At 45.2% G+C, this 25047-nt stretch overlaps 1 protein-coding gene across 1 annotated transcript in view; it reads right to left on the reverse strand.

Moving 5' to 3' along the window:
• Positions 1–15071: 15071 nt before the first annotated feature.
• ADAMTS12 (ADAM metallopeptidase with thrombospondin type 1 motif 12) overlaps positions 15072–25047 on the reverse strand; it is a 391698-nt gene continuing 381722 nt past the window's right edge. Inside the window, exon 24 of the mRNA XM_055422207.2 lies at positions 15072–19767. Within this exon, the coding sequence (XP_055278182.2) occupies positions 19589–19767 (179 nt within the window). The 3' untranslated portion in view covers positions 15072–19588. The remainder of the gene's footprint in view (positions 19768–25047) is intronic.

Raw genomic sequence — 25047 nt, forward strand, 5'->3', positions numbered from 1 at the left:
GGGATCTCTCTGACCCAGGGATCAAACCTTCATCTCCTACATCTCCTGCATTAGCAAGGCAGATTCTTTACCACTGCTGCTGCTGCTGCTAAGTCACTTCAGTCATGTCCGACTCTGTGTGACCCCATAGATGGAAGCCCACCAGGCTCCCCTGTCCCTGGGATTCTCCAAGCAAGAACACTGGAGTGGGTTGCCATTTCCTTCTCCAATGTGTGAAAGTGAAAAGTGAAAGCGAAGTCGCTCAGTCGTGTCCAACCCTTAGCGACCCCACGGACTGCAGCCTACCAGGCTCCTCCATCCATGGGATTTTCCAGGCAAGAGTACTGGAGTGGCTTGCCATTGTCTTCTCCATCTTTACCACTAAAGAATCCCAAGTAAAGTGTGTGTATGTATGTTAGTTGCTCAGTCGTAGCTGACTCTTCGCGAGCCCATGGACTATAGCCGACCAGGCTCCTCTATCCACGGGGATTCTCCAGGCAAGAATACTGGAGTGGGTTGCCATGCCCACCTCTAGGGGATCTTCCCAACTCAGGGATCGAACTTGGGTCTCCCACATTGCAGGCAGATTCTTTACTGTCTAGGTCACCAGGAGAACCTCAGGTAGAGGGTAGCTCTGTCCCTTTCAATGTCTCAATACTTGCTCTATTGCTCTCTGGCATTATAAATCCTGGATGTGGGTCCTGGTGTGAAATGCCTCGTAGTGAGAGACCATGGTGAGCACTGCTGCAGGGAGCAGCCCAGCTGAAAATGGTGAAACCAAAAGGAAGAGTTTTGGGAAGAACCCTTTACTGGTAGAAAGGTTTTCAATATTGTGGCAGACCAGGAAGTATCAGTGGCAGATGCTTTCAATCACCTACTACTGATGCCCTGGCAGGGATTGCCTTTCCCAAAACAATGGAGGTCAGAGTTCTACCATGAGCCTTCTTTCCTGCCCCCAGTTGGCCCCTTAGGGCCTTGTTCTATGAAAGGGCTATGTGACCTCAACCTTTCTATAGTGGAATCTCCTTTTTTTCCAAAAGAAATCTAGAAACATATAAATCTCCCTCCCAAAGACCTGAGAGAAGAGCTGTTTGTAGTACCCAGGAAGCAAATGCTGAGGGCTGGATTGTCTGCAATTAAAGTGACGACAGTGATGGTTTTATGTAATTAACTGAGAGTCACATTCTTAGTCACGGTTGTCATGTGCTTCTCTGCTCATATGAGGTCTGTTTCAATAGCAACCTAGATGGAGTGATCAGCTGTTCATCTGCTCGCTCACTCAACAAATATGAGCATCACTACATGCCTGGCAACCGTTTATGTGCTGGGGACATGGGAGAGAACAGACAAAGACTCTTGCACTCATAGCTTCTACATCCTAGTTGGGGGATGGATAATAAACAAAAATAGGACAAGTGCTGTGAGAAAAATAAGGCAGAGAAGGGGCGGAGCACTCCTAGAGGTAAGAATAGTGAGGGAAAATGTAAGACTTGAACAAAGAGGACACATTCAGAGGACACAAGGGAGGGAATCATGTAGATATCTGTGGGGGTCGGGGGAGACCTCCAGGCAGGGGGGACAGCGAGTCCATCACCATCATTGATTATCAATCAGAGAATTATTAATATTCCTCCCTGTCCTGCTGTCTATTAGGGTCAACCACTGTCTGGTTAAACCTTTTGAGCTTGGGCCAGCCTCTGTTCCTTAGTTTCCAAAATTTTACATTCATCTGTTCCCCAATGTCCGAAATATTAGATTGAACCATATGATATGCCAGTGAGATGCCATATGAAATGGTTACCAATATGCAACCATTTTTGACCCACAGAAATGGAAGCTTCACATGGTTCCACCTAATACATCTGGCAAGGTCCCAGCCTGTAATGAAAAGTAAGTTTAAAATGCAAGCACCTTAGGAGAAGCTGGGAGGAGGCATCTGATGTACGTTAACGCTTTTCTCTTACCCTTTTCTCTCCAAGAGAGAGTCTGGTGACTTAACTTCTTCCAAACAAATGTGTAGGGAGCTGAGCCTTTTCTATAAGCTTGCATAAATGGTGGTCACCCTAACTTTTTCAAGCAGAGATTTTCCTCCAGTCCCCCTAAAGTTTATGATGAAGGCCCACTTATTCCCTGGGTGGTTGGTCATAGGGTGCTCCTATTCATTCCTACCCAGGGGGACCATGGTCTTACACAGTAGGTCAACCATCATCTAAATACAATTGGCTATGAGAGTTGAACACAACCACAGGCAGGCAACCTTACTTGTAGTCACACAGCTGCTTTGTCTCATGTATCAATTTTTCCCACTGTGTCCCCAACCAGCTGGGGCTGCAGCAAAAAGACAGTGTACAGGAGCTGCTGGAGAGCTGCTAGTGGATGCTGTACTTCCTCGAGGCTTTAGGTCTGCTCTGAGGGTCCTTCAGGACCCTTATATTAATATATTCACAGTGTACAGAGGCTGACCTCTTCAGGGAGGGCTTCATGTTTAGACTTTTGTTGTTTACCTCACACACTGTTGTGTGTGTATGTGTGTGTTTATCTTGTTATTCAGTCACTCAGTCGTGTCCAACTCTTTGTGACCCCGTGGACTGCAGAGCGCCAGGCTTCCTTGTCCTTCACCATCTCCCGAAGCTTGCTCAAACTCATGTCCACTGAGTCAGTGATGCCATTCAACCACCTTGTCCTCTGTCATCCCCTTGTCCTCCTACCTTCAATCTTTCCCAGCATCAGGGTCTTTTCTAATGACTTGTCTCTTTGCATCGGGTGTCCAAAGTGTTGGAGCTTCAGCATCAGTCCTTCTACTGAATATTCAGAATTGATTTCCTTTAGGATTGACTGGTGGGATCTCCTTGCAGTCCAACTGACTCTCAAGAGTGTTCTCCAACACCACAGCATCAATTCTTTGGCATTCAGTCTTCTTTATGGTCCAATTGTCAAATCCATACATGACCACTGGAAAAACTATAGCTTTGACTATATGGACCTTTGTCAGCAAAGTAATGTCTCTGCTTTTAATATGCTGTCGATGTTTGTTGTAGCTTTTCTTCCAAGGAGCAAGCATCTTTTAATTTCGTGGCTACAGTCACCATCTGCAGTGTGTGTGTATATATATATATACCTATTTATATAAACATTTAAAACTTACAGTTTTTATAACTTTGCTTTTACATTCCTTCATTTTTAAAAAAATACATCAGAAACCTTAAAAATAGAAGTTGCTTAGCCTTTTTTTAAGACCTTTGTGAAACCCTAGGTCAATTTTACCAACAGGGTCCAAGAACTGAGACTATAATGGACTTCTCTGTTACCGTGGGGCCATCTAGATCAGCATTACCTTCAAACTCGAGGGCCTTCTCCTTCCTGCTGAGTCAGAATCAGTGGGACCTGGGCCAAGGAGCTTGCATTTGGAAAAAGTTCCCCCACGTAACATATACAAACTCTAGTTTGAGAGCATAGGGTTGGAGGTGTTGAGTGGGTCCTTAGACATTGGATTTCCCAAAGAAAGGAAGAGGGTTGAGGATAGAAGGAAGCCAAGACACTGATGAATCTTGGGGAGAAATGAGGAGTGAAAAGGGGATGTTATGTGGATGGCATGACTCTCAAGGAGGTGGTCTCTCCTGTGTGTGGCTGAATGACAATGGATACATCATGGGCCCACCAGCTTTTCCAGGCCTTTCTCAGACATCATTATCTTACTGGGGCTCCACAGTTGCTCTGGGAGGGTCTAAGGAAGATCCAGTAATATCAGGACCACCTTACCAAAGAGGAAAGGAGTAATGAACAAGCTCTCTCCTATCATTATCCTGAACTCCCTTCTTGGCATCGCATTTCTGATAACTTCTGGGTGGACACAGCAGATAGCAAACTTTCAAATGGTTCTGCTCTTATTTTTATCCCCAGACCTGTATACACTGTGCTTGATGATGACTTGGTAAGGAGTTGCTGGTTGTTTAGCTTCCTAGAGTAAAATGTGGGAGCTATTAGTGAAATCCCAACAATTTATTAATAATTCAGGATGACCTCTAATCAGGATGAGAATTGGCTGCTTCATCAAGTGCAGAGGGAGGATAATTGGTGTATTTGAATCAACGTTGCCCACATAGCCCTTCTGCCCACTTCTCTTGCTTCTGGGCCTTCTGTGAGTCACATCCTTGACAGTGGGCAGAGCCAGTGAGCAGGACAGGAGGCCCTGAGAGTGGGAGGGGAGCACATATCAGAGTCTAAACTCAAAATCCCCTGGTTCTAGTCTGCTGATCCCAATCTGGCCAGTCACAGCCACAACCCAGCCTGTCTTCCTGGGTGGCTTTAAGAAATCCAGGCTCCCAGGCTAGAGTAGCTGTTCTGGCTTAAAGGTGGACACCCCAAAGCAGGTAAGGAACATCTTAGGGCCCTGGGAAGACCAGGTTCCCCAGATCACTCTTTCCCCCCTTCTCTCTGCCTCGATGTTGTGGTTTGCAGAGGTGTTTAGAATTGGCTGCTGATTATAAGCTGGAAAAGTGAGACTCAGGGGGATGGGAATCCATGTGTCCTGACCCTCTGGGGAGCTTGGCCAGGTCAGTCGCCATCATGAATTTTGGTTCAGTCTTAGGTCTGGACCACCAGGGTCTCATGAGCCAGTGCTGGCCCAGAGGTGGCTCATTTAGCCTCTCAGAGAGCAGAGTGATCTGGGGGTGGGGTGGGCTGGGCCCGGAACGTAGCTCATTTGATAACTTTAAAGCATTAAGACATTTGATATGTGGACCTTCCATTGTTTTCTTTCTCCAGGCCCCACAAAAGCTAGGAGGGAGCCTAAAGTAAGCATCTCTCAGGGCCTAGAATGGGCAGGGAGGACACCAACCTCTTGTCTGATGGAATAACCTTAGGCAATTTTAGAGGAACCTGACATATGCTTCCGTCTGCTGCCTGGGCTGCAGAAGATGGGGATCTGGACAGACAGGAGGAGGGTGCAGGAGGAAGCGTCCATCCAGTCTGCTCTGAGAAGGCCCAGCTGTGCCCTTGGTCTCCTCCCACGGTCAGTGGGTAGAACAGGATTGTCTGTATTTCAGTCACTCTGTCTTTCCACTCTCTCAACCCATCACACACACAGTATTCCCCATTCCAAAGGGAATGCTTTCAGGTTCCTAAGCATGAGGTTAAAGCGTCTGCCTCCAATGCAGGAGACCCGGGTTCAATCCCTGGGTTGGGAAGATCCCCTGGAGAAGGAAATGGTAACCCACTCCAGTATTCTTGCCTGGAGAATCCCATGGACGGAGAAGCCTGGTAGGCTACAGTCCACAGGGTCGCAAAGAGTCGGACACGACTGAGCGACGGAACGGAACGGAAGCATGATCTGGGCATTCTCAGCTCTTCCACCTCCTCTGTCAAATTTCAGCTTCTTTACCACACATCTCTCCTAGGAATAATAAACAGAAAAGATGAACTCAACAGAAGTTATTAAGTTCTTCTTATGTTCCAGGCTCTATGCTAGCCATTGAGAATCTCAGAACATATTGTCCCTACTGATCACTTGCCAAGTGAGATCCAGAAGATCAGATGTTTTGATGCCATAGTGGGTGGTTAGCTGGCTGCCCACACTGGGCCTCAAGAGGTCACATTTTGAGGGGATGGATCAATAATAATCCAAGTTCTGACTTTCAGTGTAGAAACTGAATTCTGATTTAGAGGTATTGACTACCCTAGCCTAACTCCAGGAAATTGATGTATAAACCAGAGTTTCAATTTACTCTATTTCCAGGAGTTCTTTATCAGATGATGGTGATACTTGTATAGGATGGTGAATTAATTATTATTATTATTTTTTGGAAAGTGATGGAAAACAGTGTGTGCATTTTTATCTTTGCCTGCTTCCTTTAGGCACTAAGCAAAACAACCACTGCTTTCACCATGTTTCTCCCTCAAGAGACAGAGTTATCAGTTTGGCCTCAGCTGGCTTTCACAGGTTGGCACAGCAAGGCTGGATTTCTAGTGCTTACTGTTTTGACTCGGAAAGTGGACACAGATTTCTGTCAGAGTTTCATGAACTCAAAAGTTAGAGTCTAGTAAGCATTTTGCTAGTTAGAAGTGAATAAGCTAAAGTGGGAAAAATGTTTTTCTTTCAAAGGTTTTTTCCTTGAGATATTGGCAAATGATATCCCGGCTTTTCTGCCTTTGCAAGGAAAGGATAGCAGAAGTCAAAGCAAATGAACATGGAACAAACACACATTAACAGATGATCCTTCTGCTTCACTCATATGTGAGTGTGCATAATTTTTATAGCATGGGTCATAGAGTTTGCATTAAATTAACATTTCTAAGTCTGATAAATAAAAATAAGTAGGTTTTAGGATTATTTGGCTAAATCATAGTTTAGATGTTAGAATTACATATGAACAGTAAATGATATTCTTTTCAGAGACAGTGGTTGCCAATGTCTTATCTCCCTGGCCACTTCTGTTGGTCAGGTGATTTCTTCGGGTGGCCGATCCCATCCACCTGGTGATCTTACTAGTGATGGGAAGAAAGTTTGTTGAGGCTGCTGTTTTCCCTTTTCCCTGCGTGTGTTAGTCACTCAGTCATGTCTGACTCTTTGTGACCCCAAGGACTGTATCCCACCAGGCTCCTCTGTCCATGGGATTCTCCAGGCAAGAACACTGGAGTGGGTAGCCTTTCCCTTCTCCAGGGGATTTTCCCAGCCCAGAGATTGAATCCAGGTCTCCTGCATTGCAGGCAGATTCTTTACTGTCTGAGCAACCAGGGAAGCCCTTCTTTCCCCCTACTTCTCCCCAAACAATAGCCTTCTGGAGAGCACTTGTGTTTTGTTCTTGTCTGCCCACCTTCCCTCCTATCCTTACCATCGAAGGAGAATCCTGTCCTTGACAAGCTGTTTCTTGGGTGCTGTTATGCTGCCGAGTGAGGGGAGTGGTTAGGGAGACTCAGGCCTGGAAAAGTTGAATGAAAAGGGAAGGGTTGAGCCTTCCTGACTCTTCTTTTTTCTGTGGGAAGAATTTGTTTGAGAAACTTAGTTTCTCTGTGCGACTACTAGAGAAGAGAAGAAAGAACTGTTTTAAACATAGCTGCAGCACCCCAAGACACATATTAACCAAATTAACAAAGATCAAACACAAAGAACAAATATTAAAAGCAGCAAGGGAAAAACAACAAATGACACACAAGGGAATTCCCATAAGGATAACAGCTATATAGAACAGTCTTTTGTACTCTGTGGGAGAAGGCAAAGGTGGGGTGATTTGAGAGAATAGCATTGAAACCTGTATATTATCATATGTGAATCAGACTGCCAGTCCAGGTTCGATGCATGAGACAGGGTGCTCAGGGCTGGTGCACTGGGATGACCCTGAGGGATGGGATGGGGAGGGAGGTGGGAGAGGGGCTCAGGATGGAGAACACATGTACACCCATGGCTGATTCATGTCAATGTATGGCAAAAACCACTACAATAAAGTAATTAGCCTCCAATTAAAATTAATTAATTTAAAAAATAAATAAACATAGCTGCAGGTCTTAAGTACTCCTTCATGTTCTCTGGGAGAGGCTAGCAGAGTTTGAAATCATTTTTCATTTGCTTTTGTTGGGCGGGGGGGAGACTCTATTCCTTTGAATTAGACACTGAGCTGAGACTGGGTTTCTCAGATGATTTTTCTCCCTGTGGATGACCTTTCCAAGCTGTGATGGCTTATTATTCTGATTCCCTATGTACCAACTATTCTGCTTGGTGGTCTCTTTGGAATTCTTCCCTTTTCCAGTATTTTGGTTTTGAATTTCTCTTCTTAGAAGTTTGGGTGAACTCTCTGCTGGATGGCAAACTCCTTGAAGGTAGGGGCTTGATTTAATGCTTCCTTAAATAGACCATAGCTTGAAGTACAATGCTGGTTGCATAGTGGGAAATCAGTCAAGTTTTTAGTGAACAAGCAGATGAATGCAGGAACCAGGGGATTATGCAAGGCTAGGTTTCCACTTTTTCACCTACAGTCTTACCAGACTAGAGGACAACTCTCATTCACCAAAGACCCTGGACAATTTCATACCAAACTAGACATGGCCCAGAGGATCATCTAACATATAACCTGCTAAGAACCCCAGAAGACCCTTCTTTGTTTACTCTGCCACAGTGGAAATTTTTTCCTCCTACCTGGGAACCTCAGAGGTCATGAACAATAACACAGTAAACACATCTTGAGGGAAGTTGGCCTTTTGAACTGTTATAAAAATGTATAAAGATGAGCCTAGGCATAGTGTGGTACAAATTAATAGTAAGATTTCAGTCTGGTGATTATCTTGTTAAAAAAAGAAATCCCAACAATGAACATAGCTATACCACCTTCACTTCTGATCTCCCTGCTCCAAATAAACTGGCAATTGAAATTGTTCCCAGCATCGCAGCTCTCTAAGTGAGAAGGAGGGAAGAAATTTTTGTCAGCTTGTATATTCCTTCCTCACCTTCTGAGGTTCAGATGCATCCAGATGCCCGTGTCCCTAACCACCAGACAAGTGAAGATGAGTTTTCTTAATGTTCTGCTCTAACTGAACTGAAAGACAATAAAGGGCAATTGGCTCTCAGCAATACATAACTAATCCATTTCTCAATCCACAAAGGCCAAGTAGATATAATTTAATCTCAGCTTCACTAGTTCATCCCGTCTGAAATCAAAATCAAACACAAGATAATCAGTTAAAACCAAATTGCCATTTTGTGCAGCCATGGGTTTAAGCTGGTCCCCAATGGCTCCACCGTCAGACTCCATCTGCAATGATTTCCACGGAGTTGGAGAAAGGTGCTCCTGCTTTTTCACTGATCGGCACCACCATCGTCTCCCATTCTTTCTCCTCAAAAGGGGCTTGCTTTCCTGTTGGGACTCGGTGTTCCTTTTAAACAAGTACCAGCTCTGAGTCATCTGGGGGAGTGTGGCTCTTTCTCTTTCTGAAGGCAAACCACAAGGAGCAACCACACATGACTAGGTCTAAGTTACGACGACCAAGGTGACCAAGATGGCCCCGGCCCTGTGGAACTGAGTAGCCTGGCCATGGACGTCTAAAGTCAGACAGAGCCAGGAGAGGTTTGGAAAACGGAGGCAGTTCAGAGGCCAGGAGAACGGCCTTTGTCCTGAAAGAGTCCCAGCATTAGTCTCCAGAGCTGCTTAGTGAAGGGGCTGGGAGGGGAGTCCAAGTGTGAGCTTGTGAGCACCTTGCGTTCTCATATTCATTCCTTTTGCTCTTCATTGTGGTTATCATTGCTTTCACAGAAATTTTTGGTATTTTTTTCTAATTATGTGTACTGGCTTATTTAAGTGACTTACTTTCCAATTATGATTTTCTCTTTCCTATAGATTCTTATAGGAGAAGGCAATGGCAAGCCACTCCAGTACTATTGCCTAGTAAGTCCCATGGATGGAGGAGCCTGGTGGGCTGCAGTCCATGGGGTCGCTAAGGGTCGGACACGACTGAGCGACTTCACTTTCCACTTTCACACATTGGAGAAGGAAATGGCAACCCACTCCAGTGTTCTTGCCTGGAGAATCCCAGGGACGGGGGAGCCTGGTGGGCTTCCGTCTATGGGGTCACACAGAGTCGGACATGACTGAAGTGACTTAGCAGCAGCATAGATTCTTACTGCTTTTCTATTTAGAGAAGACTTTTCAGTATTTCCTTTAGTGTTGCTGTATTCTTTTAGTTTTTGCTTGTCTGAAGAATTCTTTATGTCTCCTTCTATTCTAAATGATAGAATGGGTAGAATATCCTAGGTTGCAGATTTTTGTCTTTGAGGACTTTAAATATGTCTTGCCTGCAGCATTTCTGTAGAGAAGTCAGCTGATAGACTTATGGGGTTCCCTTGTAATTAACTCATTGTTTTGCTGCCTTTAGAATCCTTTTTTTTTATCTTTAACTTTTACTGTTTTTATTATATTATGTCTTGGTGTAGATCTGTTTGGGTTTATCTGGTTTGGGACCCTCTGTGCTTCCTGTGTCTGGGTATTTGTTTCCTTCTTTAGGTTTCGGAAGTTTTCAGCCATGATTTCTTTAAATACATTTTCAATCCCCCTTTCTCTTCTCCTTCTGGGATTCCTATTATGTGTAAATTGGCATACTTCCTCTCTTAGCACAGTTCTCTTAGATTGCTTTCATTTTCTTTTTTTCATCTGGCTTTCTCTCTGCTGTTCTAATTGAGTGATTTCCATTATTCTATAGTCTAGATCACTTATTTATTCTGCAGTATCAGTTCTGGTATTCATACCCTTTAGTTCAACTTTCATCTCTTCAAATGAATTCTCTAACCTTTCTTGACTCCTCTTTATAGTTTCTAATTGCTTTTTACAGCAATCTGCATTTCTGTTGAACCTTTCTTAATTCCTCCAGTATTTGCATTATCTCCTTTTAGAACTCAGTGTCTATTGGACTGAAGAGGTCTGTTTCATTGTTTTTTCAGGGAATTGTCTCCACCTCTTAATTGGGTGTGATTCCTTGGCTTCTTCACTTGTTTCTCTTTCTCTATGAGTTTAGGAGAAACAATTACCTACTTTGGTCTTGGTGGTCTATATTTATAGACTATGGTTTTTCCAGTGGTCATGTATGGATGTGAGAGTTGGACTGTGAAGAAAGCTGATCGCCGAAGAATTGATGCTTTTGAACTGTGGTGCTGGAGAAGACTCTTGAGAGTCCTTGGACTGCAAGGAGATCCAACCAGTCCATTCTAAAGGAGATCAATCCTGGGGGTTCATTAGAAGGACTGATGCTAAAGCTGAAACTGCAATACTTTGGCCACCTCATGCGACGAGTTGACTCACTGGAAAAGACTCTGATGCTGGGAGGGATTGGGGGTGGGAGGAGACGGGGTCGACAGAGAATGAGATGGATGGATGGCATCACCAACTCGATGGACATGAGTTTGAGTGAACTCCGGGAGTTGGTGATGGATAGGGATGCCTGGCGTGCTGTGATTCATGGGGTCGCAAAGAGTCAGTCACGACTGAGCAACTGAACTGAACTGAACCCTCTGTAACCTGTGTGGGTTTAATATTTTTTGGTAAGAGGGCTGTTTTTAGTATTTGCTGCCTGCCACCTCTTCCTCGGTGTATGCTGACTGTTACTGCCTTGATAGAGGGTGTAACTGATGCTGTGGTGACCAGAGCCTGTGCTGGATGTTGAGCAGGGTCTCTTTTTTGCTCAGTGGTTTTTACTGCCCTGTCAGGGGCAAGGTCTGCTCCCTGTTGTTGGAGCAGAAGTCTCCAGATCTGTCTGAGCTGCATTTCTAGTCTTTGCTGCAAGGTAGGCAGGATTACGGAGAAGGCAATGGCACCCCACTCCAGTACTCTTGCCTGGAAAATCCCATGGACGGAGGAGCCTGGTAGGCTGCAGTCCATGGGGTCGCGAAGAGTCGGACACGACTGAGCACCTTCACTTTCACTTTTCACTTTCATGCATTGGAGAAGGAAATGGCAACCCACTCCAGTGTTCTTGCCTGGAGAATCCCAGGGACAGGGGAGCCTGGTGGGCTTCCGTCTATGGGGTCGCACAGAGTCGGACACGACTGAAGCGACTTAGCAGCAGCAGCAGCGGCAGGCAGGATTAGAAGGATTCCCAGGTGGTGCTAGTGGTGAAGAACCTGCCTGCCAATGCAGGAGACATAAGAGAGGCAGGTTTGATCCCTGGTTCGGGAGGATCCCTTGGAGAAGGGCATGACAACCCACTCCAGTATTCTTGCCTAGAGAATCCCATGGACGAGGAGCCTGACAGGCCACAGTCCATAGGGTCGCCCAGAGTCAGACATGACTGCAGTGACTTACAAACGCAGGCAGGTGGGATTAGAACACTCTTTCTGGGCAAGGAACCACTGAGTATTCTTCCCTGGAGCTGCTCACCTGTGAGTGTGCTCTGCTGCATCACCTTTCACCGATCGTGTGGATTCACAAAGTATACTGTTGTTGTCACTGCCCTTAGCCCCACCTCAGCCGTGGGCATGCCAGCGATTGACTCTGGTGCCTCTCAGGCTTTGTGTTCACAAGGCCAGCAGAACCTTCGAGCTCAGGTCACAGGGCTGCAGTAGTCACACATACCTGGGACCCACTGTGGGAGTTATGGAGACAGCTCAGATACTGGCCTGGCCCAGCCCCCGCATGCTTGCATCCCCAAAGCCCATGGCTGCTAAGGCCTCCTAGCCTCGGGAGCACCTGTTGTCCCTTTGGATGTTCTGCAGGTGCTGAATTCACAAAGCTGGTGGAGGAGGTGTAACTCGGTATCTCTGCTGCCTTGGACCAAGATTTCATTTCCGTTTCCTAGTCGCATGGCCCCTGGGACTCAGCTGTGATTTCTGCCCCACCTGTGTGTGGGCAGCCCACTGGTGTCTGGTCCCGGGCTGCCCAGGCAGTGGCTGGAACATGCAAGCCTGCCCGGGCCAGAGCCTCTTCTGGAACCTGCAGAGGCAGGGGCAAGAAGGTGGGGTGAGGGGCTGCCATGGTGGCCCCACCCCTCCCTTCATGCCCCTTAACAGGGGAGCTTCTCTTCCATGGTGGCGTGGGCTGCTTCTGAAAACACTCCTGGTTGCGGCATGCCACACCCCATCCCCTCCAGCCTGTCTCCGCACATCCAACACCATGGACTAGTTCTCTTAATGTCTTTCCTGCCTCTCTGTCTTCCCATACCAACCCAGTTATCTGTGGGGATGTTTCCCAGTTGTTCTCCCAGTCAAAGAGGAAGCCGTGCAGTGATGGTGCCAGAGGCGCCACTGTAGCTGGCATTTGAACAGGACCCCAGCTGGTGGTTGCCTGATGTCAAGTTCCCGCTGGATTGTGCTCCCTGCCTTGGTATTACCTTGGCTCCAGGAACTGTATCCCATCACTGCCAGATCCGCAAGGACCATCAGTGAGCACCCCTAGTCCTGGCCACATCCCATGAAACAAGTTGGTGTGAGTCAGGCACCACTGAAATGAAGACGCCCTGGGGCTGTCCAGAGGGGAGTAGGTGGGCAGTGCTTGGTGGGAGAGTGAGCACAGAGGTAGGTCCATTCTCTCCTTAACTTCTGTGTCTTGCTTTTACACTGCTTTTTCTGTCTTTTCATTATGATCTTGAAATCACATCATCATTTGAATTTATGGGAAAGAAACCATTTTTAAAAAATAATCTTATTTATTTTTGGCTATGCTGGGTCTTTGTGGTGGCGCAGGCTTTTCCCTAGTTGCGATGAGACGGGGCTACTCTTCTTTGGAGCACTCGGCCTTCTCATTGTGGTGGCTTCTCTTGTTACGGAGCACAGGGTCTAGGGTGCGCAGGCTTCAGTAGCTGTGGCACGTGGGCTCAGTAGTTGCAGCTTGCAGGGCTGTAGAGCGTAGACTACAGTTGTGGCACATGGGCTCAGTTGCTCCGAGTCATGTGGCATCTTCCCAGATCAGGGCTTGAACCTGTGTCTCCTGTACTGGCAGGCAGGCAATACACCAGGGAAGCTCAGGAACTTTTTTTTTTTTTTGGATAATGCTCCCCTCTGCCCCATTCATGCTAATCTTTACCTTTCTCACATAGAAGCAGGGGTGTTCCATTTCAAGGGTGGATAGTGGTGGGCTATCTCTTTGGGATCTTTGATACCTCTGTCAGCCTTCTCTCAGTGAAAGAGGAAGGGCTACTATTAGTGAATATTTAATGGCCATGGGTACTTCTATGTACTGAGTTTAATGGCGTGAGTAGTTCGTCTTTCCTCTTTCCCCCCACCCTTCCCCTACATCCCTCTTGAGCCTGAAACCTGGCACTGCAGAGAAGGGTAGGAAGGCCCTTTTCCATCTTCCTCCAAAATACACTCCGCAAGCCAGCTTCACCATCAGTAAAGCTGTTGTTAAGATCTGGCTGGGTATGTCTGTGCTGTTTGGTTTGGAGCACCCTCAGTTGGAGGAGGGTGATTATTCCAAACCCTCAATATGTCAGTTTTCCATTTACCCACTTCTGGTTTGTTTCCTCTGACTCTAGGATTGAAAACCTGAGCCCTCAACAGCTGATTCAAGACTCTTGTGGAGCCATGCTCCTTACCTTCTCTCTCCTCTGAAATTATTTTTAATCAAGCTAAGTGACCTTTGAACCCTGATACGTATTTTTTCTTCTTTGGAAGTTTTCTGGCCCACCCCATCAGTTCTTAGTGAGGTCTGAGTGTTAGGGTGAGTTTGGTTTTCCTCAACCCAGAAACCCTGCTACTCACTCCAAGGTGATAGGTGTTCTCCTGCAGTTTTTCAGCTTCAGAACTACTGACATTTTGAGTCACATAATTCTCTGTGGTGGGAGCGGCTGTCCTATAGGAAGTTTAGCAGCATCCTTGGCCTCTGCTCATTAGATGCCAATAGCACCCTCCATCAAATCTGTGAAAGCCCAATGGGTCTCAGACATTGTCAGATGTCTTCTGGGGACAAAACCATCTCTAATTGCTCTCCTAGGGAAAAATGGATACAGTGAAGAAGCAGCAGAGAAGCGCCTCTGTCTTGGTGGCAGAGTTAGCATTGGCCTCGTAGAGAAAAGCATTTGAGCTGAGCCTTGTAGGATAAGGGTTACCTAGTGGTCATAGGAGAGTTTTCAAGGTACAGACAGGGAGGTGTTCATGGCCCTCTGATTTCTTGACCCAAACCAGCTTCTTACCACCCCTATGCATGCCCACAGGCATTGTAGGGGTCACCTGTGGATGCCTCGCTCTTCCCTGCTTCAATGATCTTACTCATTCATGTGAGTGGATTCCATGTCCATATGTCCAGATTCTTTTGGGTTGGCCCAAAAGTTTGTTTGGGTTTTTCTGTCTTACAGTACAACCCGAATGAACTTTTGGGCCAACTCGATACAATTGCTGGTTATACTTACCATGCTGTGCACCACCTTTGAAAAAAATATGTTGGATTTCTAAAGCAAATTCCTCTTCATCTTTATTATTACCTTCTCTTAAGCATTAAGAGAAAGCATGTCTACAATTCATTGTTGTTTTTTTTCTTTTTTTCTTATTTTTTTTTTTTCAGTTCACTTCATTTTATTATTTTTTTTTTTTATAATTTTTTTTTCTTTACAGTTAAAATTTTTTTTTTCTAAATTTTATTTTTGCCTGTACTGGGTCTTCACTGCTATGTAGACTTTCTCTGGTTGTGGCAAGTGGGGGCTACTCTCTAGTTACAGCACACAGGCTTCCCACTGTGGTGGGTTCTCTTGTTGCAGAGCATGGGCTCTGGAAAGCTTGGGTTTCAGTGTATAATTGTGCCTGGGGGCTCAGCAGTTGCGGTGCCCAGGCTTAGGTGCTCCAAGGCATGTGGGGTCTTTCAGAGACTGAACCTGTGTCCCCTGCATTAGCAGGCAGACTCTTAACCACTGGACTACCAGGGAAGTGTCCATTATGTCTCAACTTTGGATAGATTGAGAGACTAGGTTATACAGTGAGCTGCAATTCCCAATACGCTGGATCTGGGATTGTGGCAGATTTCAAGTATCACTTCAGATGGTCATATGGTGGGTTGTGTTGGTTATTGCACAATCATTCGTGAGAAGAGACCGAAGTTCTACTTCACCTGGGATATGACTCATCTCGTGACATACAGATTTAGGGGTGGAGGAGGAGGGAGTCTGCAGGGAGTGAGGGAGGGAGGAATTGACAGATCCTCCTCCAGGTTGCTAAATTCCAGAGTTGCTCTGGTGGCTAGTGGGAGTCTCATAGCAGGGGTAAATGAATCACATGGAAACATCAGTGAGTCTGGCCATTTATTGATGCCATACAATGGCAGGCTATGGTTAACATTCTGGTTTTAAATACTGTGGTACCCACTGAGGTACCCCTTAAGGAGTCTGGGCCTGGGAAAGCAGTGCAGAGATGCAGAGAGGACAATGGATGAGGCCACGGACCACATGCAACCACTTTGGAGGGCAGTGACAGGCAGAACTGTGCTTTCCCAACCATATTTTTTAAAATGACATAACTTAATACTAACACTATTTGAACATGCAATACAAAAAAAAAAAAATAGCATCAAGTATGTTGGTTAAGCTGTAGCACCAGACAGTTCATGTCATGAGGCCTCTTTCTTGAAAGTGAATCGCTGTGCACTGATTTAATTGTCCTAGGGCTTCATCCTAAAGTCAGAAGTGCTATGACTTGTAATCTCTGGTGAAGCAATGTGTAGCTTTCAGAGTTTCAGGGACTTTAACCAATTGATTGGGAAATTATGATCTGAAACAATATAAATCCTTCAAATTATGTTCCAGAAACACGATGAAGGTTATCAACAATACTCAATATCTAAAAGTTTCACATTGGGATGGCTCCACCATGTAGAGATGGATCAGGAGATTGGACAGAGATACGCTCTTGTTTAAGGAGTCCCAACATTAAAATGAGTCACTCCTACAAAAGGGGCAACTGCTTGTATCACAAATTGATTTCATTTTTACAAAGGTATTCACTCTTTAGTCTCTTGAAATGTTGTTTCCTCATGATGGTTTGAATTATGTTTGGATGTTCAAGAACTAAATGAAGCCATACCTTTTCAGAGAAGAGTTAACTCCACCACTGGGAGAGGTGACATAGACAAGATTGGGCTTGAGAACCTTTATGTATTGAAGCACCAGGCCCTGTGGTGGCCTCTCTGGTTCATGGTAGATGCATATCCAGTGTCTCTTGCTAGTTCAAGGTGGGAGGAAAGGAGGCCACAGAGGAAATAAAGCAACATCGCTGCTTCACGTTGGCCCCCCTGAGCACCAAAAGAATGGTGAGATGTCACCTAGGTTCTTCTCTTTCACGTCTTCCTGTTAATCTGAGGTCCTTCTCTTATTGCTAGCATGGGGACCTTTCAAAACCCTGATGACCCCAAGTTGAGTGACTTTCAAGGCAACAGCCATGTCAGATGACTCCAGTAGCAAGTACTATCTCGCGACCCAGAATGACAGACGCTACACAACTGTCTAACCTCACAGCCTCAATACAGGAAGTGAATGTTCATGATGCAGGATTAGGGGCTAATATTCTGCCTTTGAGAAACTAGAGAAAGGCCTAGAATAGGCCAGACCCTCTCTACATTTCTACCATCTTTTCCTCATGGGTCATAAATAACATTTCGCATATTGGGAAATCTGGCCTAGTTAGTTGCTGAGGTCATGGGAATCTGGGTTTGTTCCTGAGTTTTGTAAAACTGGTCATATCCAGGGCTCTGATGACATGCATGATCCCTGGATAGCAGTTGTTGTTGTTCAGTTGCTAAGTCTGTCTCTTTGTGACCCCATGGATTGCAGCATGTCAGGCTTCCCTGTCCATCACCATCTCCCAGAGTTGGCTTAAACTCATGTCTATTGATTTGGTGATGCCATCCAACCATCTCATTCTCTGTCATCTGTCATTCAGTCTTGTCCAATTCTGTCCAACTCTTGTCCGACTCCTTGCAACCCCAGCCAGGCTCCTCTGTCCATGGAATTCTCCAGGCAAGAATACTGGAGTGAGTTGTCATTCCCTTCTCCAGGGGATCTTCCCAACTCAGGGATTGAACCCATGTCTCCTGCATTGCAGGTGACTCTTTACCATCTGAGCCACCAGAGAAGCCCTGGGATAGCAGAGTACCAGGTTAAGTTAAATGCATCCAACTTACTAAATTAATCCCCTTGAAAGTCTATACTACACTTCAGGGACAATTTTTGCAAATTGCCTCATTAGAAAAAAAATCAGGTTCTCTTCTACTCCTGTCACTGATGATTTAAGCATCTTCCCTCTAAAACTGATTTCACCAGAGACTGTCATCGGCCAGCAATGTTTAGATTTAAGGACAGAATATAAGAACCTAATCATACAGAAAAAAATTCCCTGGTTTTGGTAAACCTTTTGACTTTTCTACTGTGTCTGGTCCTATTTCAAATTCCTTCCCAACCCCAGTGTGTTATTTTCCACAGGCATTTATCAGAATAATACACAATAATGGCTTGAAAAAAAATAGCGATAATATAAAAATTTTCAGCTTCTGGTATCCAAGCAATAGAACTGGCGTTGGCCAGCAACACCATTACACATTTAACAGAAGACGTATATGGATTTGCCCACTTGTACATCTATCTACATGTTTATATTTGTTCTGCCACCATCTGCATATTAGCACCATGTTTCAATAGCACCATTCTGCTGAACAGAGATAACTCAAGGGAAAGATGGGACACTGTGCTCCATGGTGAATGTTAGTGGTACTTGTGTGTGAATCTGAAGACATGCGGCCCATGACATGAAGATGACTCTCCTGCCTTCCCCTCTGTCAAGAGCTGGTTCTGAAGGCTTCTTTCCCTGGGGGATCTACTCCTCTCACCCTCCCCTGATGTTCCAGGTTCAGTTCATATAAACACCTCCTCTTACAAACCAGAAAATTCACCTTCAACTTGAGACCAGAACTTACTTTGACTCCTGCTGGGTGATAGGAACATCAAAGATTCAGCCTCCTTAACTTGTTTGGATTCCCTGACTCACCTGTTCCCTTCAAGGAAACAGATTCTCAAAAGTAAATACTGGGTGTGCTAGAGAGTAGGTCAGCTTTACCTCCTTTTTGAAAAGTTTTTTTCTTGAGACTATTAGTTTATACAAAGTTTTTCTATACTTGATACAATTTACCTAGGTCTTAGAAATATTTTCATCTAGAGCTCTAGATGGGCAAGTTGTCGATGCAGACCTGGCTGTAGCACTTGTGATGTGTAAAGCCCCAGCGGTGGGAAGATGTTCACCCTGAATTGAAGACCCAGGCAGGGGATGTGCCAGGGAAGGGAAAGTCACAGGAAGACTCACATGCTCTTCTGCAAAGGAATGGGTATGTTCCAGGGAAGTGGGAAGAATAGAAGCCCACAGTCTCTTCCTTATACAAGAAACTGATTTCTGATCATTTGTTTTTTAAGAGTTTTCATAGAAATTATCCTAAGTCAGAAATGTCTTCTGTATAACCTAAATCCCTTAGGTTTACTAAAGCTACATCTCCTGCCCATTTCCTCTTCTTCTAGTGTCCCTGGGAAGGCATGGGAGTCTAAACAGCTCAGATGTAGAGTCTACAGGGATTAGGAACAGACTGAGTCTGTAGCCAGGACTTTTTCTTCCTGCCTCAGTTAAATATTGGCTAAAGAAAGCGGTCCCCTGCCTGGATGAATTACAAGAATGTTCCTGAAAGCTCTCCCATGACATTTGAAACAGCAGCTGCCCCAAGTAGAAAAAAAAAAAAAAGAAAAAAGGGAGTGATTTCATCAAAGTAAATTAACAAGCATATTTGTTCCCTGGATAAGTGAGGCTCTATTTTCTGATACTCTTGAGGTAGTCTGGGGAAAATATGGTCTCTCTGTTTTTATCTTTAAGGGAGAAACAAAAGACATCCTTTCACAGACTTGTCCAACTCGGTACCTTTCCCAGGAGATGATCCCATGAGAAGCCCGGTTCTCCTGGACACCTCACCTGCCTATCAGGGAGCAGTGAGCACAACAGTGCCATCACTCCTGCGAGGGATACTGTGTGGCTAAAGGGACACAGTGTGCTTTGTTTTGTTATGAGTCAAAGCTGAACCTGAAACACACGGAATAACACAGCAAGAAAGTGGTCCCTGGGCTAGAACCTGTCCTGGTCAGCAGGCTGCTGCAGTCTATGGTGGAGGATGGCTTCCTTCTGCACTTAGGGTGCTTTGGGGTTCTTGAGTGGCTGTCGCTTTCTTGGTCTCTGGGTGTGGGCCACGTGTGTCTGGGAACACGAGAGGCAGCACTGAGCCCTCACGGTGGGCACGGAACATTTCTTCATGGTTTTTAGCGTCTGGCAGAAACTAGCTGATAAGTTGTCCTTGGTGCAAAGGAGATCTGTGGGAGGAGACAAAAGATGAGAAAAAGAACAAAGATGATCTTTTTGTTAAGTGAAAGAGCACAACTTCTATTAATGGAAGATTTGATATGCCTACTGAGAAAGGCTCCATTGTGATTCATAATAGTTGACATCTACTGACAGTCACTCCTGTGTAGTAATGTGTTGATTATAATGGTTCCTATTTTAACTAATAGCAATGTGTTTGAGCCTGGTTATAATAATTTAAAATTCACAGTCCAAAACCACAATTACGTTTGACCGTCCTTTCCTCATACATGATTGGACTAGATTTCTCAGGGACCATCCTCACATATTCTGTGGGTGGTAGATACTCAGACTGCAGTGGCCCTTGTCTGGAAGAAGTTCAATGAGGGCCCAATGACAGATTTTTCTTTTATAAATTGAAATTGTTTTAAACTTTGCTTCAGTGCCTCTCAGAGCTCTGCCTGATTTTCTTTCTCCATGACAGATTTGAACTCTTCTACAGTAAAGCTTTTTACCCCAAACAGGCTGCTGTCTTTTGTAAATAGAATCGTCAGTAAAAGCAGACATTGAGGAAATATTCCTCTTTACCCAAATCTGTGACAGTGTTTTGCCTCTCTCTGCATTTTTCACCTTCAGGTCACAAAGGCAAAAAATGCTTTTCACCTCCTCAGAACTCATCATTCCTTGACTGTGCCTTTTGTTTTTCTTCTTCTTCATGAAGAGATATCGTCTATTAACTGTCAGAATTCCATTTGGTTTGCAAGTGTTAACATAGAATGCTCCTAGAACCCACAACCTTTTCATTGCTGCTGCTTTTCTTCTTCAGGCCTTGTCTTAAAACTATTATAAAAATCAGTGTCTCCTGATCCCACAGGAAACGTCTGTACGTGATCTGATATTTCAGAAAGAGTACATATTGCTGCCAAGTGTTGCTACTGTGGAGTAGGAATATAAGCTCTTCATCTCCCACGTTCCTGCAGCAGCAGCAGGTGTTCTCCACGGGGCCCATCAGAATGCAATGCATATCACAGGCAATCCATTAAAAAGACTGCAATGATGCAAAAAACCTTACTCGCTTATATAGCTGAATACAACACATTAAATTCATGTTCTCAAGATGCGTGCATGTGTGTGTGCTCACTTCAGCCATGTCTGACACTTTGTGACCCTATGGACTGTAGCCCGCCAGGATCCTCTGTCCATGGGATTCTCCAGGCAAGAGTACTGGAGTGGGTTGCTCTTTAGAATGAGGCAGAGCTTCATTCCTAGGCTTCTGGCTTTGGAACAGGGCCCAGCATAGATGCCTGGGCATCATAGGGTTGCTCTAATTTCCCAGTCTCTCCTAAGGCCCCTGTGGATGGTGGATGGAGAAGGTGCATCTGGGGTAACTCTTGATCCCACAGTCTCCTTGCCATGGATCTGTGAGTGCTCTGGTGCTACTACAAGAGAAGACAGAGGAAGTTTGAAAGCTTAGCTTCTTTTCTTCCTCTCCACAAAGCTTCTTTTGGCCATGTTGGGCCACATGGATCCCTTCTGTCCCAATCTCCAAACCTGTATTATTATTGCAACATTTGCTCAAACATGGCACTATGTTGTATCTTAAACTGTTCTGTAAATGGTGTGTGAGCCTTTTCTACTAAAGACTGAAGTGTGACCTCTCTCTAGGGTGTCTACCATTCTATTGGGTTGGCCAAAAAGTTTGTTTGGGTTTTTCTAAAACATCTGATGGAAAAACCCAAATGAACTTTTTTGCCAACCCAGCGGAAAGGCTTCTTCAGTTCAGTTCAGTTCAATTCAGTCGCTCAGTCATGTCCGACTCTTTGCAACCCCATGAATCACAGCACGCCAGGAAAGGCTTCTTAGAGTACCTCAAAGTCTTTAACTTGTTCTGGGTTGAATTGTGTCCTCCAAAGCTTAAGTGTTCCTTCAAAGTTGAAGTCTTAACCATTGGTACCTGTGGATGTGACCTTATTTGGAAATATTTCTTTGCAGATGTAATTATGATGTAAATCAAGATGCAGGCACACTGGGCTCTTAAAATGACTGTGTCCTTATCGAGAGAGAAGAGACAGACACACATGGTAAAGAGAAAGCCATGCAATGACACAGACACACAAAGGAAGACGGCCACGTGATGATGGAGGTAGAGACTGGCGTTATGCAGTTATAAACCAGGGAAAGCTGATGACCACCAGAAGCTAAGAGAGCACGATCCTACCAAGAACCTTGGTTTTCAACCTCTTTACCTCCAGAACTGTGAGAATAAATTTCTGTTGCTTTAAGCTTCTGATCATTTGCAAGAGCCCTAGGAAATTAATGCACCTCCTCCCCCATAACAATGATGGAGATAATTAAGCACTTACCACATACTAGACAATGTGCTTGATATATACTATTTCATTTGATCCTCATAGAAATTTACTTATAGGTATGTCTATTTTTCTCCTTTTAAAACCGAGGTTCCAGAAAGGCTTACTAACTGGCCCAACATCACACAGCTGGAAAGTAGATGGTGATGCAGGAATCCGAATGTTGCCTTAGTGCCTCCAGAGCTTTGCCTCCAAGAGAATGGATCTCTTGTGCTGGTGATGAGGCAGGAGGGGCCCACATGGACAGATCTTCCCTGACCAGAACATCTTCATTAGTTTAACCCAGGGCTCCCACTTGTCAGGTCCACACCCCCATGAATAAAAGAGGCCCAGCCAAGCCTGGTGTCCTCGCCTGATCTTGGGAACCATTGGATCATGAGCCCTGGTTTTCAATGGTCCTCAGAGCCCTGGGAACATGTAGGTCCTGAGTCTTCCTGTTTGGAAGTGGGGAACTGGAAAGAAGAGTGGCAGTGACCTATATTGGAAGCCTGTGTTCCAGGCCTATGTTTAGCATCTCATTCAGACAATGACTGTGAGCCCAACAACATGGCAGGGCTTAATTGCACCAGTTCTCCTTATTATTGTGAAACAATGAAGGCTGGCTGTGTTCATCAGCCAACTGGATCCCAGCCGAAGCACACACAATGCTTATAATTAGGGGCAACCTAGAGAGGACATCCCAATTTTCCTATGTCTGTTCAATAGAAATCACATTTGGAACTTAAAGGGACAGTAACAAGCTTGTTCCCTTGCTGTCAGCTATGTCTAAGTTGAAGGGATAACATTTTGCCCACAAAAGGTAAAAAATAATTTCCATGTTGTTGGCAAATACAGATTTTGTAAGACTTTGGGTTCCTTGAAGCCAGGGATTGTGGCATATCATGTCGGTATCCTCAGTTTTTATGTTTTGCCTGAAACGTATCTTGTGGTCAGCAATATTTGCTGAACAAATGAATGAATTGAAATTCTGTTCATCTGGAAGAATATCTTTCAGCAGGAAGTCTGCTGAGGAGTGGCCAAGAGGGAGCAGTAAGACCCTGAGCCCATCTCCTCCCACAGGCATACTAAAATTACAACTATATACAGATTCATGAGGTCGCGGAGAGTCGGACACGACTGAGTGACTGAACTGAACTGAACAGAGTAACTACTGATGAGGAAGACTAGCAGAAAAGATCTTCTAAAACTAAAGATATAAAGAAGAAACCGTAAGGCGACAGGTAGGCAGGATGGAGATGTAGTACAGTTAAGACCCATAACTCTGGGTGGATGGACCACAAATGAAAATAATAACCACAGAGGTTCTCCGTGAGCAGGGGGCCTGACCCCCACATCAGGCTTCCCAGACTAGTAGTCCTGCATGAATAATCTGAGTCCCCAGAACATCTGCCTTAAGGCTGATAGGACTGAAATTTAGGAGAGCCAAAGGGCTGTTGGAAATAAAGACCCCATTCTTAAAGGGTTTCCCTGCTGGCTCAGATGGTAAAGAATTCGCTTGTGATGCAAAAGACCCAGGTTCAATCCCTGGGTCACGGAGATCCCCTAGAGAAGAGAATTGTTACTACTCCAGAATTCTTGCCTGGACAATCCCATGGACAGAGGAGCCTGTAGGCTACAGGCAACAGGGGTCACAAAGAATCAGACATGACTGAGCAACTGACACTTTGATTTAAAGGGCACACACAAAATTTCACACGCTCCAGGACCCAAAGCAGAAGCAGTAATCTGAAGGCAGTCTGTCTATACCAGGATGCCCCAGGTCAGGCAACTACCAGGTGGAAACACAGCCCCAGTCACCGGCAGCCCTTCTGCTTTAAGACCTCCTGAGCTGCCTGGAGAATCCCAGAGATGGGGGAGCCTGGTGGGCTGCCGTCTATGGGGTTGCACAGAGTCGTACATGACTCTGTGGGTCATACCACAGAGTCGTACCAGTGGGTCAACACCAGCTCTAGGACCTTTAGGACCCTGTAACAAGAGACCCCCAGAACGTGGCTCTACCTATCTGCAGGCTGACATCAGCTCCAAGTCACCCTGGATCACACATCAGCAGGCCACCAGCAGCTTTGGGACACCATGGACCTCATAGCCAGTCATGTCAGGAACCAGCTCTGCCTACAGGTAGGCTTGCAGTCAGCCATCTCATGTTTTGGCCCCACCAAGGCAGAGCCTGGCAGCAACCTACAGGAAGCCAGCCACACCTACCTGACCACCCACAGTGGTCAGCCCATCACAACAGAAGGACCCATGCAGCCCATGTGGGGACACCTTTAGAGCATAAAGTTTTTGTGACAAGAGCGGACTATGCTGCTGGAACACATAGGATTTCTCCTGCAAAAGGCTGCTTCTCCAAGGTCAGAAAACATAACCCATCAAATACACAGAAATAAAAATAGCAGATTAGGCAAAACGAGGCAGTAGAGGAATATATGCCAAATGAAGGAATAAGATAAAATCCCAGAGCTAACTGCACTGAAGACAAGCAACCTAGCCAGAAAGGAGTTCAAGGTAATGATTATAAAGATGCTCAAAGAACTTGAGAATGGTGAATACAGTGAGAGGATTCACAAAGAGAGAGTCAAACAGCTGAAGAACAGAAACGCTGAAATACCAAATACACTAAAAGGAATTAATAGTGGATGAGATGATAGGAACAGATCAGAGAGCTGGAAGATAGTAGTGGAAATACTGAAGTTGAACAGAAAAGCAAAAAAAAAAAAAAATGAGGACAGTTTAGAGACCTCTGTGATACAATATTAAGTGCACTAACATTCACACTATAGGGACCCCAGAAGGAAAATTAGGGAAATGGGCAGAGAACATATTTGATGATGTAATAACTAAAAACTGCCCTAACCTGGAAAAGGAAAAAGACATCAGGTCCAGGAAACACATAGTCCAAAATAGGACCAATTCAAAGATGAT

Source organism: Moschus berezovskii, chromosome 18 (assembly GCF_049115385.1).
Source record: "Moschus berezovskii isolate FMDL1 chromosome 18, NW_MosBer_1.0, whole genome shotgun sequence".
In the NCBI taxonomy this organism is placed as follows: domain Eukaryota; kingdom Metazoa; phylum Chordata; class Mammalia; order Artiodactyla; family Moschidae; genus Moschus; species Moschus berezovskii.